The sequence below is a fragment of the Anas platyrhynchos genome, chromosome 3 (assembly GCF_047663525.1).
Source record: "Anas platyrhynchos isolate ZD024472 breed Pekin duck chromosome 3, IASCAAS_PekinDuck_T2T, whole genome shotgun sequence".
Taxonomy (NCBI): Eukaryota; Metazoa; Chordata; class Aves; order Anseriformes; family Anatidae; genus Anas; species Anas platyrhynchos.
The window spans coordinates 58481490-58502016 of record NC_092589.1 but is presented as its reverse complement, the minus strand read 5'-3'; the positions used below and the strand labels follow the sequence as shown (position 1 = coordinate 58502016).

Sequence of the window (20527 nt, the reverse complement as noted above, 5' to 3'; positions counted from 1 at the left end):
ATCACACCCATTTCAGCTCTCTCTTAACAAACAGCCGTAATTGTTCCCTCCATGATCTTCAGCGAAACAAGCTCAATACACCCATCAAGTGACGTGGCTGCCTTTACATAAAGGCATAGCTGCTTTGGGCCAGCTGGCTTCTACACCACCACAACATCCCAGTCCTATAACCACTCGCTGTTCTCTTGGTTTCTTTGTCTTCCTTTCTTCTGCCCAGCCATCGTTTCCCTTCCAGTCTCCCCTCGGCACTCTCCCAGGACAGCCATGAGACAACGCCGCCATCTCTCCTGCCCCGTGGCTCCCTCCAACACGCAGCTTTCTTTACGCTCTGGAGCATTGACATCCTCCTGCCTCGCAGACAGCCATTTGGAGCCCAGGGGAAGCTCGGCACCAGAGCTATTTAAAACAAATAATAAAAAAAAAAAACATTTCACCACACCGCCAGAAGACAGCAGGTGCGACAGTATCACAACGTGGAGGAGCACCATTTTGAACGACTTTCCTCCAACAGCTCCCTTTTGTTTCGCTGCTCTCACCCCCTCTCGGAAAAAAAAATAACAATAATAATAAAAACGAAAAGCCCCGGGGGTTTCTCTGAGCAAGGAGCTACGGGGGCAGCGTGTGGGCGCGGGGGACGGAGCCACCCGGGCCCCGGTTGACTCAGGGGTCCCGCGGGCGGCCTCCCGCCGGCAGGGGCCGCTCTCCCCGGGCCTAGCGCCGCCGGGAGCGCCCCGCGTCCCGCAGCGGGCCGGAAGCGCAAGGCTCCGGCTGCGGCTCCGGCGCCGGTGTCGGGGATCGGGGGATCGGCAGCCGCCCGCTCGGCGTTGCTGCGAGATGGCCGCCGCCGCCGCGCTCCCCCCGCTGCCGCCGCAGTTCAAGAGCATCCAGCACCACCTGCGGACCGCGCAGGAGCTGGACAAGCGAGAGCCGGTGGTGGCGTACTACTGTGAGTGCGGCGGGGGCAGCGCCGCCCATACCCTCCCCTCCCCTGTCCTCCCCTCCCATCCCGTCCCCTCCCGGCCGGGCCGGGCCCGCCCCGCCGCCGCCCCCGTTCCCCCGGCCCGGCCTCAGCCCGTCCCCTGCTCTGCCCATTGCGGGGCTACGCCTCGGGGCAGGCAGCCGTAGCGGGCCTGCTGGCGGGCTCGTGGTGTGCGTGGGGTGTTGGGGTGCTGCCCACGGGTGTCGCTCGGAGCTGTCATCCGAGAGGCTCTGCAGGGTTGTGCTGCCACTGAGAAGCCCTCCTCTCCGTCCTGTGTCGGATGAAGCAGTTTGGGTTTGGCAGTCTGTATAACAACGTCCGCTTTATTTGCTAGCGAGCTCGTGTTGCGGCTTCTTCAGGCTGCTTTGATTCTTCTTGTTTGTTTCATTTGTTTGTGTTTCCTTGAAATGCACGAAGCAATGTGTCTTTCAGACAAACCCGTCTACTCCCCTGGTTCTGATCTGTCACCCTTTCTAAAAGCTTCCTGCTGCCAGTTAGGAAATGGCAGCCTGTTAGTCAGCCTCAATTAGCATCACGGTTGATCACCACCACTCCTGGACCATCCCTAAAACAAACAGATTATGAAGAGTTACAAAGTGCACTGACTAGAAATGTGTCTTTATGTTGTTTGCCTTTTTTTTTTTTTTTTTTCCTATTTTTGAGTTGGGACATCATCTGGGGGGCTTACTTGGCAATAGCCTGGGTTCAAGACATTAAAAAAAAAAAATACAGGTGGAACTGATTGCTTGATTTGTAATAAACAGTCTTAGTTTTAAAAGGATGAACTCACAGAGTTCAGGCTTTAGAAAGCTCTGAAAAATGTGTCAGAAGACTGATTTAATTTTCATGTTATACAGGAACAGCTAATTTACACAGCTAATTAATTAATTAATTGCACAACTAACGCAGAAAAGTACCACTAGAGAAGCCAGATAGCCACATATGAGAACCCTGGATGTTCTCAGTAGTATTTGCCATGTTTTTACTGGAAGAACATAGGACAAATTGTTCTTTGTGTGACAGGAAACAGCAGCTAGGTCAAGATGCATTGCAGTTTTGTTTTTATTTGTTCTTTTTTTTTTTATCAGAGTGTCTGGCTATTAAAAAAAGGCAACACATGTTCATTTTTATTTTAAACTGTTATTTTTATTTTAAACTGTTCTTGTGGCTGGTCTCTGCCACATTATTTTAATTCTGGCTTTGAACCTGAAGTAAGTTTATGAACCATTAATTTTAAACATTGTGGCTTTGGAACAATTGTATGGGGTCCCAAAGCGTTAATTATTAAATATGGCTGTTGTCAAAAAAAAAAGTAAAGTTCCAAATGTCTATTTCTACCACATTATAAATAAGAAAGGTTTTCCTAAAAAGGTAGAACTGGATATACAAAGAATGTTCAAGATGTTTTTCAGGTAATGTTTTGAAAGGAACACATACTATTTAGTGTTCAGAGAAAGCAATATTTCTTAATAGATGCTTTACTGAAAAGAAAAAGAAAAAAAAAAACAACACTTAAAAGCATCTCATTGTTGAGGCTTTGAAATACGCTTCAGAGGAACTCTGTGCATTTCCAATAACATACTTTGCGAAATGGATTGTGTGAGAAAAGCTTGCTATGTGCTGAAACACATTGGCACACCTCCACTGCCCTTGTCTGTACAGGTATGCCTGCAAACACGCCTGTCATGGGACCAGGCTGGTGGTGTGGTGCAGCAGTCAGCCAGGGGGGGCCTGTGGTCACGAGATGGGACAGTGCTGTCTGTTCTGTCACAGGGCTGCTTGCACACCTCTGTGTGAGGGGGAATATCTGCCATTTGGTAATATGATGGGAATAGCTGTCAGTGCAGAGATGCCAGGAAGGTGTTTATAGCTTTGGTGTATTGCCAGAAGTGGTTCATCCACAGCCAAAAGTTTTCATCCTAATAGTAACATCTTCATGGCACTGTTGCTTTGAACATGGACGTATATTGGCTAGGATTTTGATTTATGTGCATTTTAATTTAATTCCACTTATATATTTCCGATAGTAAGAGCTGTTACACATTCTAATTTGAATACCAGAAACAGACGGATTCTGGTAAGATGTGTTTGCAGCCTAAAATATTACATCCTGTGCCTTAGCAATAAAATTGTCGGAGGGAACCACTTACTCGTTAATATTTTGTCTCTTCAACATCTACTGGTGGCACGGGTGTGTTCTTAAAGTCTGGAATTTCAATGGTAGTTGCACATTTCATTTGCATATCCCATTTTAAATTTTCTTCTCTTACTTTTTTTGGATGTAGTTCATCTGAAGCCTGAAGCTAGTGTAAACCAGTACTGCCACCTCAAGAAGATATTGTAGTTTGTCTCTGGTCTCACATTCCCACACCAAAAATACTTCAGAAGCAAACCTTGGTGTAATTGTATGGTGAACAGGAACAGCAGGCATTTTCAGCCAGGCCAGTTTGCTACCACTTAAACAGCTGTGCTCATGCACAGAGGCAAGGAATAAATAGCAGTAACATGGGGAGAAAGCAGGACTTATTTTGATGTTGCTGGTTTATGTTAATTTAAAGAAAATGCAATTTGATGGATGTTAAGCTCTGTTTTACACAATACAGATAGCTGCAGCAGGGATGGTTTGTGTTTTTCAAGAAGCACGTACTTTTCCACATGAAAAATCAAATGTTACAGAACAGCATTGGTGCTCTTGTGCAGCATGACAAGTGGTATTTGTTGTGGTGCTTGCTAGAAAATCCACAGAAATTGAGATCTGATTTTATTTCTTGTGGTTCTGTACATTCCTTACAAGCCCTTCACTCAGTTTTTAGTGTTCAGATTGGTACATGATCAAATCGGCTTTATACGTTGTATGAAAATAATGACTTTCTTTAGTCATAGCTACTGTTATTAGCTGAACAGAACTTTCAACTATTGGTAGAAACAATAAAAATATATTTGGTTTATGACAGCATGTACTGTAAATTTACTTGGCTGTAAAAATTGTTCTTCTTAGAACATAGACTGTAGAGAAATAATTATACCATGCTTATTTTTAAATTCATACAAGACTATCTTCCGACACTATTCTCCTTTTAAAGAGATTAGGAGATGCTTTATAGTTAATAAAATGTTCAGGCCTGTTATACTCTACTACCTCCCTTTAAAATCTGTATTGTTCCATATTACTCCACATTTCATATAATTTTGTTATAGTCTTACTGTAGTTACTTTGTGTTCAGTAAAGGGCAGTTGTTTCAATAGGTATAAGAGAATACCAGTAAAGAATGCTACATAGGTTGCCCAGCAAAGGAAAGGAAGTGATTGGCGGTCAATAAAGTAACTTTCTTGTGTTTAAAAAAAAAAAAAAAACAACAAAAAAAACCACTTAAATGAACTTGACTCTTTGGCTACTTTGAAATGTTGTATTGCAAACACAAGGAGGCAGGCTTTGATAAGAAATCTTTGGCCTGCTTAGTAGTTGAAGAAATCTAAATTGTGCCATAGGCACAGTAACTTATTATAGTAATACAGTAACGTATAGTAACTTATAGGCATAGTAACTTATTGCGAAGTTACTTTTTGATAAATTGCATTGTTTGCGAGGTAGGTCTGTCTTCTAAAGAATTTTGTTTTAATGTTTAAAAGCAGTTTTTTTCCTTAATAGTTGTTGTTTCAAGCTTTCGGTAGTGTTGCAGTAGTACATCTTTTTAAAGATGGTTGGTAGTGCTATTAATTTTATTCTTTTGTACCTGTTACTCCTTGATGTTTTAATTCAAATGTTTTGAGAGAGTGCTAGTGAGTTGCCAGAAAAATATGTATTCAAAGTGACATCCTAAAACCCACGTGGTGTTTGGATATCTAGTAAATGCAGCATGAAATCATATGATTCTAGTAGCTGCTGAAAGTCTTTGATAGTCAGCTAAGCATCAGAAAGCATTAAAGTGAAATCAGTAGACTGGATCTGTTTAAGAAGATGTGAAGATCTCCCATAATTCTTAAATTCTTCAAATAGAAAAGTGCAAGATAATTATTTCAGAAGGATCTTACTTTTGTGTTGTCATTTGTGTTTTTGTGGGATACAGCAGGAGAGAAAAGAGGTGATTTTTTCTCCCACAACTAGTTGACAGTCCCTTGAATCAGAAGTCATTCAGCTCATAGTGGAAATACCCATCTGCTAAATTTGTCAGTCTTTTTACTTTCAAGTTTAATCAGACATCAGTGAAGCAAGGTTCTCAGTACAAACCAATTATAATTTTATTATAAATTATAATTTTATAATTTATGTTGTGGGGGAGAAGGACAAAGTAGAACTTATGTCCTGAATCAGAACTTTAGGAATATAAAATTACCTTTTAATTTTACAACTTAAACACTATTTTGTCTAATGATTTTTCCTCAAAGCAGAGAACCCTAATAATCAATATTGAACTTCTATTTTATTCAACTTCTTACTCGTCTTGATGCATTTTGACCTAATTTGGAATGATTATTTAGGAAGATGCATGTAATTCATAAGTATTAAATGGAAATGAAATTGACTAATGTTTGCTATATTTCACTGGAGAGGCTCTGCGTATACTCACTGACTTGGTTTAACTGTGACATTCTGTAGCTTTCTGGTTTAAATACTTCTGTACTAGTTTTATATAATCCATTTGTAAGAGTACATTTACCATAATCTTATGTTGCCATAAAGCAGTTTTGCTTGCTACTAATAGTACAAAGTACTTAAAACCTATTATTAGAGATCAGGTACTGAAGAATAGATTTACTCAGTTCTTTACCCATTAGAAGTTAATTGATCAAGTCAGATATTTAAGAAGTAGATCTCCATAGTGTACTGGAGAATTTTTCTGATTGTGCTATGAGTATAAACTTAAAGTATTTCTCTTTTTTTTCCATTGCTTTCTTTTTTTTTTTTTTTTTTTTTTGTCTTCAATCTTAGTTTATTTGCTCTGATTTGTTTCAGAGATTTGTAAGTAGGAAAAATATACTCAGAAAACTGTTTTGTGACAGTAGGAAAAGTGTACTCAGAACACTGTGCACTGTTTTTCTGTAGAAACAGAAGAACAGGCAGAACTGATGGGAATAACAAAGATAAATACATGAAACCCACAGACCTCAGAACAAGCTGTATGTAGAACTAAATAGTAAAGATGTTAACTACTATATAGTGTTTCTGGCATGTGCTCTGATTACAGAGGTAATATTTTAAAAGCAACTACTCTGACAGAGAGAGGAATGAAAATATAAAAGTGCATTTCAGAGATTAAAACTTAATTTCTGAGGTGTGTGTATTTATCTTAAAATCCTAAAGTTCAGTTGTACGGTGTGAATATACTAACATGCATTTTTCCACCAAATATTTCACATTCCTTTGGTGGATCTGTTCAACTTGAACCTCTGAAAGTAGAATGAAGAACTGCCTGAGATTTGCTGCACTTCTGAAGTGCATCAATGTCAACGTTTCAATTTGCAGAATAGCAGAATCGTTGAGGTTGAAGAGAATTGTGGACATCCTTTAGTGTAATCTCCTGGTCACTAGTTAGGTTAGTCAGGACTGTGTCCAGGCAGGTTTTGAATGTCTCTGAGGATGGAGACTCTACAACTTCTGGGAGCAACCTGTTCCATTGTTTGACCACCCTTGCAGTAGATGTTTTTTTCTTATATTTAAGTGAAATTTCTAATATTTCATTTTGCACCTGTTGCCCTGTTGTCCTGTCATTGGGAACAACTGAGATGGGTCTGGATTTGTCTTCGTTCCCTTCGTGGCACGAAGTATAGAATACTGAGTCATATCTTAGCATAGATAACAGATACTGTTAGCTTACTTGGGTTGTCTCATCGTTCTGATGCACTATCGTGCATCAACACCAAACAGTCACAGCTCAAACAGTCTCTTCTGGTATGATAGATTCTCTTAGTCCTTCGTCATTTTTGTGGTCCTTCCCATGTCTCCTCTACTGGGGAGCGCAGAACTGGATGCAGCACTCCAGGTGTGTCTCACTGGACCTGAGTAGGAAAGAGCGATAATTTCCCACAACCTGCTGGCATTCTCCTAATGCAGTGCAGGATGCTGTTAGCAGTTAAGGTTAGGAAACATCTGAGTCGTGCTCACCTAGAGTGCTTTGGTTCACCTCATAGAGTAGTTGAGAGCGCAAAATGGGTTTCTTCCACTTGAAACTTAACTAGAAGGCGTTCCACACGAATGCTCTCTAATAGCTACAAGCTGTTTTATCCATATGAACTTGTCCGTAAGTGAAGAGTATCTGCCTTCTTTTTTGCCTTCTTGAGAGCTCAATTACTACATCCTACAGTTCAGGTAGTTCTATTTCAATTTTGTTATCTGTATTAGAATATTAGAATAGGCTTTAGAATATTAGATAGGCTTTAAAAATACAGATTGTTTAAATATTGTGCAAAAGTTTAGAAATGTGTTGATTCCACATACAGATCACTTATTCAAATTTTTGAGAGCAAAGGTGGTCTTTAAACTGTGGTGAAGAATGGCACGAAGTATAGAATACTGAGTCATATCTTAGCATAGATAACAGATAACTGTTAGCTTACTTGGGTTGTCTCATCTGACCTTAACAATTAACACACTTGTTTGAAATTGCAGTTTTTTTCATTATTTACCTTGTTTACAAGTTGCTGTTCTTGGAATAATGGTGAATTTTAATGTAACTCACTGCATACTTTCAGTAGTTTCTTTCTTAAAACATTTTGCTTGAGATTATTTTGACCTGACAAGGTTTGTCTCGTATGTAACATAACCTTGAAATTCTGTTATATAGGATTTAGAATATTATAAAAGAATCTGAACTGAAGAGGGTGTCAAGCCTTTTATTGTTTTGGGTTTCTTAGTGAAATTTGTGTTGTCTTCATCCCAGACCAGACCTTTCTCCTCAGAAATAATTTTTTTTTTTTTCTGTTGCATTTCTCCTTAAACTAATTTTACTTGAAAGTATTTATAAATAATTTGTATTCTCTGGAAAATTTCAGCTCTTGAGCTACTAGCCTAATATGTTTCTTGTCTTGTGCCAATTTCCTTCAGCATCATATAATGGAGAAGTGGTATAGGACACTCCAACATTTCATGTAGAAATAGCATATATTCATGATATGCATGCAAAAATTATGTGATTAGTATGATAAGTTAATGTTCATGGAAGAAAGAATAATTTGTTTCCTGTGCAGATTTCTTTAGGAAAATACTTATACAGTAATTTTAGTACAATCTAATTTTCATGTTTTTGTGTCCCCGTACTCCCCGCATTTGTATTCCAGCTATTGTTTTCCTGTTACAAGCAGTTAACAAACATTTTTCTGCCAGTGGGTTGATTGACAGTGGGAAGAAGGAGGTGTAGAATATCAGTGAATAATAAATTACAGAGTGAAAAAGCTTTCAGTTCTTAATCAGAATCAAAATATGACTGAAGGTTATGGAAATGTTTTTGTTACCTTTGTTACCATTTAATGTTAATTGTGGAACATGTGAATGAAAAGTATTAAAAGTATTCCAGTTCTTATTAATTTATTTTTCTGTACTGGAAGAGAATTAAATACGTGTTAGGGGAAAAGAACTGTAATCTTTTGATCCTGGTAGACCAGGAAAAATCAAGATAGATAAGTAGGACAGAATTGAGAAGACAGAATCGGTGTATTGTGCATACTTGCTGGCTAGAACCTTGGTTATCCAGTATTTTTACTTGGCACAGAGTTAGTTTAAAATGGGAGCAGGGGGAGTTTCAGTTGTTATCCAAACATAAATCTGGAATAACTTACTGTGTATTAGGAATGAATGCCTGGCACATACTGAAGACGAAATACTCGCTCTGAAATTGTGCTGTGTATTAGCAAAGGAAAAATAACGTGGTATTACGTGACATAAATAAAAGCAGAGAAGTTTCTGTAAAGCTCACTGTATAATTCCTTCCAGCACACCCACACTTAGTATTTACTGAACAAAGATTAAGGGCAACAAATCAAGACATAAATTTTGTCGTTGTCTTGGCAAAACATTTTTCTGAGAATGATTGCTTGCCAAGTCTTTATGACTTTGAAGATAAATGTCCTGTCTGCAAACTGAGAGCAAACCCTCTTTTAGTTAATAATTGGCTAAACAGTCCTGTCTTTGTGCGTAAAAGATTACAAGTGACTTTAGCCCTACTTAAAATATTAATAATATTTAGACATAAGCACGATGTAGTCTTTACCTCTTTTGTGCTTCACTTTCTGCATATACTCCCGTTGTTAGTCACATTAAAAATCTTTCCTTCTGCTTGGTTTGGGTAAAGGAGACAAAAACTTAGATTGTAAATATAGATTAAAGAGACCAAGTAATTTCATTCATTGATGTGTTTGCGGGTATTCCAGATCTTCATCACAGTATTGAATAGAGATGACAATTATAGGTCAGTTATTTCCAAGAGTGGCTGCGTTCTCCAAATACTTTGTTTAGGCTTTAAAGTCTTGGAAATTTTTCCAGCTACGATGTATAGTTTTCATTGTCTTTTTATATCAACATTTTTAGCGGCTTGGCTTCTCACAGAAGAAACCTAATATCAAATATTACCAAGCATATGGTAATATAAGTCAAGTTGTTTAGTTTTATGAAATATTACTATGGTCATTAAGGACATTTTAAACATTTACAACTCAGGTTCTTGAAGAAAAGTGCTCCAAAATCATTTTGATGTAAAATGAAATGTCAAGTCATTTAAAAATTCACGTGCTGTATTTTTAAAATGTGAAAAAAATTGTGATTTAGCAATCACAGTAATAATGCACTCTGTTGCTTTTACAGTATTATAGAAACCAAGATAGCTGTATTTAAAGGAATGTAAATAATTTCTCTGTTTTCTTTCAGACACAGAGAAAAAAAATCTTAACTTGTGTTTGGCCTTCACAGCAAACGTTTTGGAGGTGATAAATAGTTGGCTTCTTGCTCAGGAGTTCTTTGCTACTGAGATTACTTGTCAACATAAACATAAAGGACAGTTCTTTGAACGTTAATTACTAGTTTAAAATTTCACTGAGGATACTATCATAGAAAAAATGTTTTGTTTACTCCTGCTGAAAATTCAGTAATGAAGTGAATTTACCTATTTGCTGTAAGTCAGATAGGATAAGGACAGTAAATGGATTTCCTATACTAGATCAAAGCATATCTTTAGTTACTATTGTTTATGCTTACCAAAAGTAATGTTTGTGTGATAAACTACATATAAAAGTGAAAGGTACTTAAGACTTCTGTCACTTTAATTGGCAAAAGTAGTAGTTTTGAAAACAATGTAGTCTTGTAGGAAATGTAAAAAGTAGAACAACTGAGCACTTTGTCACTGTCTACAAGGTAAGGTATTTAGGTCAAAATGCAGTAAGTACAACTTCAGTGATTAGTGTCTTCGTATTTACTTGTCCATTGCTCTTTATACACTTAATTTTAAAAGCAAAAATTCAAAATATTAAAAAATATTATTTTTATTTCAGTACTGTCAGTAGGGGCAAAAAGAATATTATTTCCTCTGTATCCTATTCAGCTTTTGTCAGAAATTCTGTATTCTTTCAGTTTTTCAACTATTTCATTTTATTTCTGCATAATGAATCGAAAGATCGATAATAGTTTTTCAACCTCCAAACAGAATTTTGACTAGAGCACCAAAATGTACTTAGCAGCATTTTAATAGAATTATATGATGAAGGTTTGGGTTGGAAGGGACCTTAAAGATCATCAAATTCCAACCCTCCTGCCGTTGGCAGGGACATCTTCTACTAGACCAGGTTGCTGAAAGCTCCATCCAGCCTGTCCTTGAACACTTCCAAGAATGGAAAGCGTCAACAATAGTTTACATACGTGTCATAATCTTGGTCACCACTTTCTTGAGAAAGGAGGAAAAGCTTTTGCCCTTACCTCAGTGATTGTGTCATCAGAGGTGTGTCTCTTGATATGCAGTATTCCTTTTGAACTTATTACTGTGTGTGAAGAGGTGAACATGTAAAAATTCTGAACTGTGAAAGTTCTTAAAGATTGCCACAAACTCTTTTAATTTGCTAAGTTAACTTAAGTGTGCTTTGACCTTTTGCCAGCTAATAAGATGCAGGAGTTCTCCCTTGTGATGCTGGTAAATGTGAGACGGTTTGATGGCTAGGTGTGGTAAATGTCTCTATGTATTTGGTTGTGCAATACAGAAATGTCATTGCTGTGACAGGTGGAGCACAGTTAACCTTAGCTCAGATGACATAAGTAATCTGTAGAATGTCTGTGTTCATATAGGTAGAGCATGTATTATATTCTATGATTTTATGCCATGAAACGTGTTCCAGGAAGCTTGCAATCAAATACATACTTAAAGATCAGTTTAGTTGAAGGCTAAGTATGAACGTAAGATCTAGATCTAGTAAGAACGTAAGATGAGACTTTAATCTGCAGTAAACTCAAATTAATTTGAGTTCCTGAAATAAAGATCTCTTTATCTTTCTGTTTGGATTTATTTCCAATATAATTTCAAATTTACATGTGGTAGTTTCTGAATTTAAATGTTAACATGACAGGATCATATAGATAAATAAGTTTAAGCGTATGTATCAGTAATTAGTTTAATTTTAGTGTTGTCACATAACTACATAACAAATACAATTTTTGTTAATATGTCTGCATCAGTTATTTAAGTTGTTCATAGCATTTACTCATTCCTGAATTTTGACTCAGAGTAGACTTTTATATGGTTGTTCATAGTATCATGGAATGGTTTGGGAAGGCCATCCAACTTGGCCTTCCAAAAATGAGGCATCCACAGTTTAGGTAACTGCACTCTGGACAACCAATTTCAGTGCCTCTCTGCCCTCATAGTAAAGAATTTCTTCCTTATATCTAATGTAAATTTGCCCTCCTTTAGTTTAAAGCTAATACCTTTTATCCTATCACTGTACCGATACAGAGTCCCTCTCCATCTTTCTTGTAGGCCCCCTTTAGACACTGGAAGACCATTAGAAGGTCTGCCAGGAGCCCTCTCTTCTCCAGGCTGAACAACCCCAACTACCACAGTCTGTCTTCATAGGAGAGGTGCTCTAGCCACTTGATCATCTTTGTGGCCCTCATAGAAGGCTGCCAACTTTGTCAGGCACAATCTGCCCTTAGTGAAGTCATGCTGGCTGTCACCAGTAACCCCCTTATTTTCCATGTGCCTTAGCATAGTTTCCAAGAGTATCTGTTCCATGGTCCTGCAGGGCACAGAGGTGACACTAACTGGCCTGTAGTTCCCCAGGTCTTCATTTTTTCTATTTTTGAAAAATGGGGGTTAGGTTTCCACTCTTCCAGTCAGTGGAAACTTCACCAGACTACCACAGCTTCTCAAATATGATGGACAGTGGCTTAGAAACCTCATCTGCCAGTTCCATCAGGATCTTTGTATGTACATGTATTTCATTATGTCCAATGGACTTGTGCACCTTCAGGTTCTTTAGCTGGTCTTGAACCTGATCCTTTCCTGTAGTGGGTGGTTTTTCATTCTAATCCCTGTCTTTGCATTCTGTGCCTTGGCTGGCTAGCACACTTGCTGGTGAAGACTGAGGCAAAAAAGCCATTGAGTACCTCAGCCTCCTCCATATCCCAGGTAACCAAGCAGGTCGTCTGTTTCCCTCTGGAGAGGGCGAACATTTTCCCTAGGCTTCCTTTTATCACTGACATTCTTACAAAAGCTTTTTTTGTTGCCCTTGATGTCGCTGGCCAGATCTTAATTCTGTCATGGCTTTAGCTCTCCTAATGTGATTCCTGGCTGCTTGGACAGTGTCTCTGTGTTCCTCCCAGGCTACCTGTCCTTGCTTTCATTCTGTGTTTGAGTTTGTCTGGGAAGTGCTTATTCATCCATGCAGGCCTTCTGGCATTTTTGCCTGACTTCCTCTTTGTTGGGATGCATTGCTCCTGGACTTTGAGGAAGTGACTCTTAAATACTCATCCATCCCCAGGCAGAGCTCCATGCACTCCAGCTGCTCACTGACATAAAGGGCAGCACCCTCTCCTCATCTCCCCATTCTTCACTCTCTCTCATCCTTCATTGGAAACTTAAATAGAAAGTTGCTAGGTTGTTCTATCAGATATGTACGCAAGAGCAGAGAGACATGAGAGGACACAGAGAAAACATACTTCGGTGTATGTTTTTGTTTTGTTTTGGTCTTTAAATGGTTGGGCAGTCCAACAGCTTTAACATTCAAAAATGTGTCAGTTTTGCAGTCCTAAATAAGGTGTGTGTGTGTGTGTGTGTGTGTATAAATATATATATATATATATATATATATATATGCTCTGTCTGGTTTGAATAATCAGTTGTACACGAAATAGGAAATACTATTGTTAAAACCTAGATAAACTAGTTAAATTTAAATAGCACTGCTGTAATGTTCATGATAATGTTCAGGAGAGTTAAAAAATGTATCGATCTTTCACTCTGCATTTGAAGGTGTTTTGCAGGACACCTTTGATGGTCAGAAATGAGAGTTAATAGAGTGTTTTTGTGGAAAAATGTTACTGTCTCCATTGGGTTACTGAATGTTTCTGTCCGTTATCCTTTCTGTGTGTAGTAATTCTGTTAAATACTAGTTGTTTGGTTACATCCACAGTTTCCTAAAGCATATGAAGTTTTGCCATGTGTATACATGAAATTCATAGGTTTTGATAATTCTGTTCATTGTTTTCAACCAGAGGGTAGTAATCATAAGCTTTTCAAGATCACACAAAAGAACTGTAAACTTTACTTGTAGGGAAAGTTTAATAAAGTCTGTTTTGTCTGATTTGAAGATCAGATTTGTGTCTTGTCTGCCTTTTGATGATGTGTATGCATTTATGTGGGTACAACAGGTTGTTAATTCGATTTATTAAAATAATGGTTTTGAAGTTTACCAGTTCCTGCTACAGGAAACTTCATCTTTTTTTAGGTATATCCATACACTATGTACTTATATATGAGTTGTGTGAAAACAATTCGTGGACACTTAGGGAAAAAATCAACTTGAAGCTTGTATTAGAGAGTTGCATTGTAGCGTGTTGATTATTTAGAAAAGCACTTACAGTGATAAAACCATCAATTTGAAATGAGCAGAGATACTCATTGTGAAAAATAAAGCATAAATCTTAGAAAAAAATATTTCCTAGTATTTATCCAAGATTGAGTAGATCTCAAATTACCTGTCAGTGCTCAGTAGCACGATAGTATTGGATTTATGAGCTTGTCTTTCAGATACATTAGGGGGGTGAATTGCTTTGTCTATTTATGGGTTTTGCCTTAGATACTTAATTTTTTTTTCTCGTTTTGTTTCCTTTAAGGTCGTTTGTATGCAATGCAAACAGGCATGAAGATCGATAGTAAAACCCCAGAATGCCGTAAATTTTTATCTAAGCTTATGGATCAGTTGGAAGCTGTAAGTATAATTTATTGCTGTCCTTTAAAATTATTCATGATGTTATTTTAATTTCTATTTAAGCTTCTGCAAATACTGTCTTTTCTCTATCATCATTCTTTGAAGCAGCTGTTCTGTATGCAGGCTTAATGTAAGAATTTAAGTGGTCTGTCATAAATCAGTAGAAGGGTTGGAAGGAGATAAAGCTGTGTGTGTGTATTTGTGTGTGTATATATATATATATATATGCATGCATAATCATAACTGTAGCTTCATGCAGTGGACATTTGCCATAAGATTTTGATTAGACAATGTGAATTATGATACTTTATATTCTCATGAGAAATCATAATTAATTATGAAATATATGCTGGAGACCTTTTTATTGATTTGCCTTTCCTTGAAGTCTGTAAGAGTTATTTGTAATGCTGTAGGAGTGATTAGCTTAGTCCTTACTGCTTTTCAAATCTTTGACCTAAGTTGTATCCTGGGAGTTTCTTTAAATGTTCTCTAAAAGATAAAGGTACTTTTGATGTTATCCTCTGTTAGAGATTAGGGCTCTTGTACTATAATTTTTTTTAAGCATAGTCTTACTTGTTGTGGTTAAGAGGTAGTTATGCCTTGCTCTTTTGAGCAGACCTGTTAGTATTAAAAAGCAAACAGTCTTAAAAAGAACAGAGTTAAGGTAAGAAAGGTAGTCATTGTACAGATGGTTTAAATTCCAGGAGCTGTTTGTGTTCCTGTTCTGTAGAGTAGTTTTCAGTAGCCTGGGAGGAAGTAGAGCATGGATTTTAAGGTTTAAGTGCTCATTTGGAAGCAGAAAGTAACACTGAAAAATGAAGTGGCACTTCTTTTTGTGTTCAGTGTTAATGATTCCATCCACAAACTAACCATAGAAATACCCGAAGAATTGGTGTGAAAATAATGTAACAGCCTTCATTTCTTCAAGGGAAAAAATAAGACTTGAACCATTTGCCTTGTATTCATACCTTGTTGTTCATGTTATGTTTCATTACTGATTTTTTTTAGCAATGGAAAATCTTGTGTACAGTGACTTGGTGTGTTATTGCATCAATTTTTGACATCGTTAGTGGGTCCGGTTCTCATGCTGAAAAGGGAAGAGGTAGCATGGGATAAGATTTAAATTCTATGATAAATATAAAATAAGATAAAATTCTATGATCTCTGAAAGGTGTTCACCTTCATTCCGTAAGGATTCTTGAAGGTGTATTGGATCCCTTGTGGTACTGCAGTAATCTGTCTGTAGTGTGCAGTTACCCCTTTTGTTTCAAATTTGGAAAAAATAGGAAACCAGCAAAACCCACAGGTTAATCTGTCAGTTTAAGATTCTCTCTGTGACAACTGATGCTAGGGTATCAAAATTCCTTTTATGTAGCCAGGTGGTGGAAGACTGGAGAGAGTGCTAAGCAGGTGTAATACAGTATTTGAGGGCTAGGAAGCTTGAGTGTATTGGTCAGTTGGTGTGTGAATACCTCTGCAGTAATTTAATAGCAAACATTGTCAGTCTACCCGTACCACCAGGGGGCACAAAGGAGTGTTACAGGTCTGTGCTATATGGTTCACACAGCTTTCTGTGGTTCGCCGCAATTATTTTAGAGGTTAAGACAGAAATTTACACGTGATCCTGAATTTTTTATTAGCAAAGAACAAATCAATATAGGTTTATCTCGAAATTACCAAATGTGTTAATTTGCAGGCAATTTCATACTATTTCAAGTATGTGTAATTAATTAAATACAGTGATTTTAGATATAATATGCTTGTTTCAGTCAGAAATATTTTTATATATGATTGTGTTGTTTTGTTGTTTCAATAAGTAGCTATTTTGCTTGATTTTGGGGTCAAATTATGAATCACAGTTTTAAAAAATGGCACTACTGTACTGAATCACAAATTCAGATGTTTGAAGGATAATTTCAGAAGTAAATAACTTGGTTAACTTGAATTTTTGAGGAGCTTATGTATCTGAGTGCCGTTTGTGCATTTGAAATTATCTCTATTGAACACTAGATTAAGTATGGCAATAAATTATTTTCCAAGTGTAAGGTATGCATATAGGCTGGTAAAATACATATTAGCAATTTGATTTCTCTGTGAACTTCAGTATTTCATTTCAGATGTATATCTTGCAGTTTACAAAGTATAACTTTGTTTTTCATGTGTGTCATAACTTGTAAAATGAATACTTTTTGAAAAATATGTAGGAGTTTGACAAGTCTGCAGATTTGAAGTACTATTTAGAAAGTTTATTTTTCACTACTGAAATCATTTTTAAAAAAATATTCTGTGTATTAAAAAGTTGGCAGCAAAGTAAAAAATATTATGGAAATGTAGCTTGCGTGATTAAATTTTCCTCACACATTCAAAGTGAAAAATAACAGCCATTCAGATGCTGGTTTGAAATCTTTTGGCAAAATAAAGGCTGCAGGTTAGTATCATGCCGTGTTCCTGTTTTTGTTCTCTAAGGATAACCTGAGATTTCCTTATGTGCAAACAGTAAGCCTATTCAGAAGCTGTAAGTCCACCTGTTGTAACTGTTAGTGGATTATTTGCTTTACTGATTTTTATTAGGAAACCCGAGGATTCTTGTACTCCAGCATCTTTGAAAAGAGGTCTTTCAATTGCAGTACACTGCTTAGACTGAAAACTCCAGTAAATCCATAGGTCACTAGACCAGTTAAGGTGGGGCTCAAACTTGGTGAAAGATGTAATGCATTGCAGTGAAATACATTATAAGAAAGAAGATGCTTAATCACTCTGATCTACAGTACCTTAATAATGTATGCAATACTTTATCAATTGAGCTGTGTTGAATTGCAGTGCATGCTTCAGAGTGCTTTGTCTTTTGGATAAAAAGGGGAAAATATCTGCAGATATTCCTTCAGAATATTACAGTTGTATGTTTTTGTGTTTGTTTTTAAGGTGATTTTTCTTTAAAAAGTATTTTCTACTAGAAGAAATTATTAAGATCTACTTATTCTTAACAATTCTCTCTCAAAAAGAGTGTATCTTCTCTCTGGCATGCTGCTTTTAGTGTTTGTTATGTTAGAAGGTAGAGATTTGAAAAAATAATCAAAGTGCATATGGTTTCTTTTTTAAATTGTACTCAGGTTTGTCTAAATCAGCAGCTGCTTCTTGTGTTTGAATTAGATTGAAGTTCTAGGGTCTAATAAGGTAATGAATATATTTTTTTCAACTTTTTTTTTCAGATGAAAAAGCAATTTGGTGATAATGAAGCAATTACTCAGGATATTGTTGGTTCTGCTCATGTGGAGAATTATGCTTTGAAGATGTTTTTGTATGCAGACAATGAAGACAGAGCTGGGCAGTTTCATAAGTAGGTGAAAGTCTTTGCTTTGTCGTCTGAATTAAGATACTGGTCAGAAAATTTGAATTTTAAACTCTTTTCAGTTTGACTATAAGCAGGAATTGTGCTTTAATGCATTCATCTTCCAGAAAACTCCAAGTGTTACTATTTCTGTGTCTAACTTCACTGGTATATTCCATCTTGTGCTCTCTAAGTGGTTGCTCACCTTCTGTCAAGCCTTCTAATTAGCCTGCTCAGACTAATACTGAACTTGCCGTCATGCATATTATATTTTTTACTGTCCAGTGATATCAAAATTGTTGTGATGATGCATGATGTTGCTTGATTTACAGAGACTGCTACAGCACGATAATGATTTGGCTGGGCCCTTTAAAGATAGTACAGGATGTCCGGTGTCCTGTATTGAACATTCCAAACTAGAAACTAAGTGTAGAACACATGTTCTGCTTGAAAAAATATTGAAGACTTTCTGCATAGTATGCATGGTATTAGTCAATACGTACCTGAATTTTAACATTGTGAAGTTCTGTAGCATCAGATTAAAAGAAGAAATGAGGGGAGATTTGTTTGAAACAAGACAGTGTAATCTAAATCGTTAAAACACGATCCTAGGAGGATGACATTGCCAAGTTAGCAAAGTGTTTTCTTTTCTTTTTTTTAATAGAAACATGATAAAGTCCTTTTATACTGCAAGCCTCCTGATAGACGTTCTGACAGTATTTGGGGAGCTCTCTGAAGAGGTAAGTGGTAAGGATGTATGATTGCTTTTTGTAGCAGAGTTGCAAGTTACTGTTCCAGTTCTGCAATTTTTTTTTAATATAGCTTTGAATACAAGCTTCAAATAACATAGGTTCTAATTGTGTAGTCAAATACACGTCACTAAATTGTAAGGAATTGTGATAGCCATTTCAAATTTTATGTAAAATATTAGATAAACATTAGCAATAGAAATAATGTGAAATACTAGATATCTGCTATAAGATGACTTAGCAAATAGGCAAGACTTAACAAGTATTCAGTTAGAATTTCAAAGTCAGATTTTTACTGAGGAACAGCAGTGTTATATCAAGCAAATGAGAATGATGCAAGGCTCTTGGCTTTTTCCATCTTCCTATTTCTCACCCTGCAAGAACTTCAGTGCTAACATTTGAGTTGGAATTATATACACCTTTAGTTACGATGGATATCTTTGTTGTCACAACAAATCTCACCTTTACAAGGTGATATATTAAGTTGAAAGGATATGAATTTACTTTAAAAAAAAAAAAAGGCTTGCTGTATGACCATTTGGAAATGAATATTTTATTTTTAAAAACTGTCTACCAAAGTAACTAACACAGACACATTGTAGCATTCTTTATGGCAGATTATGTGCAATCAACCAAGTTTTCCAGAACTGGCTGAACAAAATCATGATTTTATTAAGGTATACCAAAACAAGCTTTTGGTCTTTTTTAAAGAAAACTTTTAAATTAGGTGTATAGTCAGCTATCTGTTATTCATGCCACACAGGAGAGTTACTCTCCAGTATGGTGGAGAAGATACTTTACTCTTAATGTATTTCTTGTTCTGGGAAGCACTTCTTGTTTAGGAATGAACACTTCAGTTTTAATTGAATGATAAACTCACTTTGGAAATGTAATGGTATAGTTGATAACTTCTGACAAAGAAAAAAATATAGAAAAATGATACTGACTGGTGAAGGCAAGTTTCAAAGGCTGTTAAAGGAAGATTGAAATGCCTTAAATAAGAAACGGCAGTGATACTAAATTTGTGACAAAATCAGCAAGGACTGATCATGTAAATCTGTGGTTATATTGGTCCCAAACTACTCCATGCCATATTAGGAATACACAAACTAGACATTCTGTATGTAGATTTCAGGTCTGATAAACATTTTTCATCTGCAGGCATATTTGTTACGTTTAAAATGCAGTAACTGTGGCTACTTTCATTTGTAAACATTGGAAGGAAAGTAAAAGAATAGTTTTGGTGGTGGTGTGCTTCACGTTCATATTAATCATAGAGTTGTTGCGCAAGAAGGGGGACACTTACATAAATGTTCTTTCACGATTCTACACCTTCTACATCTTCTATAACCCGAGAATATACTAATCTAAATTTTTCATCTATCAAGTGCAACAAGTACGAGTGTTGTTTCATGTGTTCTGTTTAAACTGGCTGCTCTGCACACTCACGTCCTTTATGGTATGAAATAATAACAGTCCCTAGAGCCAGAGAGTGAGTAATATAATGGACCGAAAAGACACTCACCTTTGACTGTAGGAATCCAGTGCATTACCAATACTCAGCAAGCTTCCAGAAGTCCTGAAAAAATCCTTCGTGTATATAGGAAAAAACAATAACATGTTAATGAAATGGAATGCTAGGAGTGATATGTTTACTTCTGAATGCTGTTTTTTTCATTGATGTTGAAAGTACAGAAGTGCTTTGTAATTAGAAAGAAGAATTATCTCATTTTGATTGTTTAATTAGTGAAGACATTAAAAGAGTGTGTACAAGAAATATAGTAAAAGGCTTGCACTTCTGGTTAGCATCATTAAGTTTCACCATTTTCCTTATCCAGTGTCACATGAAGGAATGGTGGAACAAGTGTGATGTGACTGTCTTAGATTTTTTCAAAAGCCTCTTTTAGCCTGAAGGAAGTCTTGGTCTGACTGCTGGTTATATAGCAAGATATCTAACTTTTCTACCCTTTCTTACTATTCAGACCGTCCATGTTTCTTTTCAGTAGGTAATTGCCTTCACATGTATGGAAAGTTGACTATTAAAATGCTTTTAAATCAACAGCAAAAGGC

General features: G+C 36.8%; 1 protein-coding gene across 1 annotated transcript in view; it reads left to right on the top strand.

Moving 5' to 3' along the window:
* The first annotated feature begins 726 nt into the window (after positions 1 to 726).
* Positions 727 to 20527, top strand: part of VTA1 (vesicle trafficking 1) — a 38717-nt gene continuing 18916 nt past the window's right edge. The window contains exons 1-4 of the mRNA XM_027454429.3: positions 727 to 946; positions 14286 to 14380; positions 17590 to 17717; positions 18373 to 18448. Of these exons, the coding sequence (XP_027310230.1) occupies positions 835 to 946; positions 14286 to 14380; positions 17590 to 17717; positions 18373 to 18448 (411 nt within the window). The 5' untranslated portion in view covers positions 727 to 834. The remainder of the gene's footprint in view (positions 947 to 14285; positions 14381 to 17589; positions 17718 to 18372; positions 18449 to 20527) is intronic.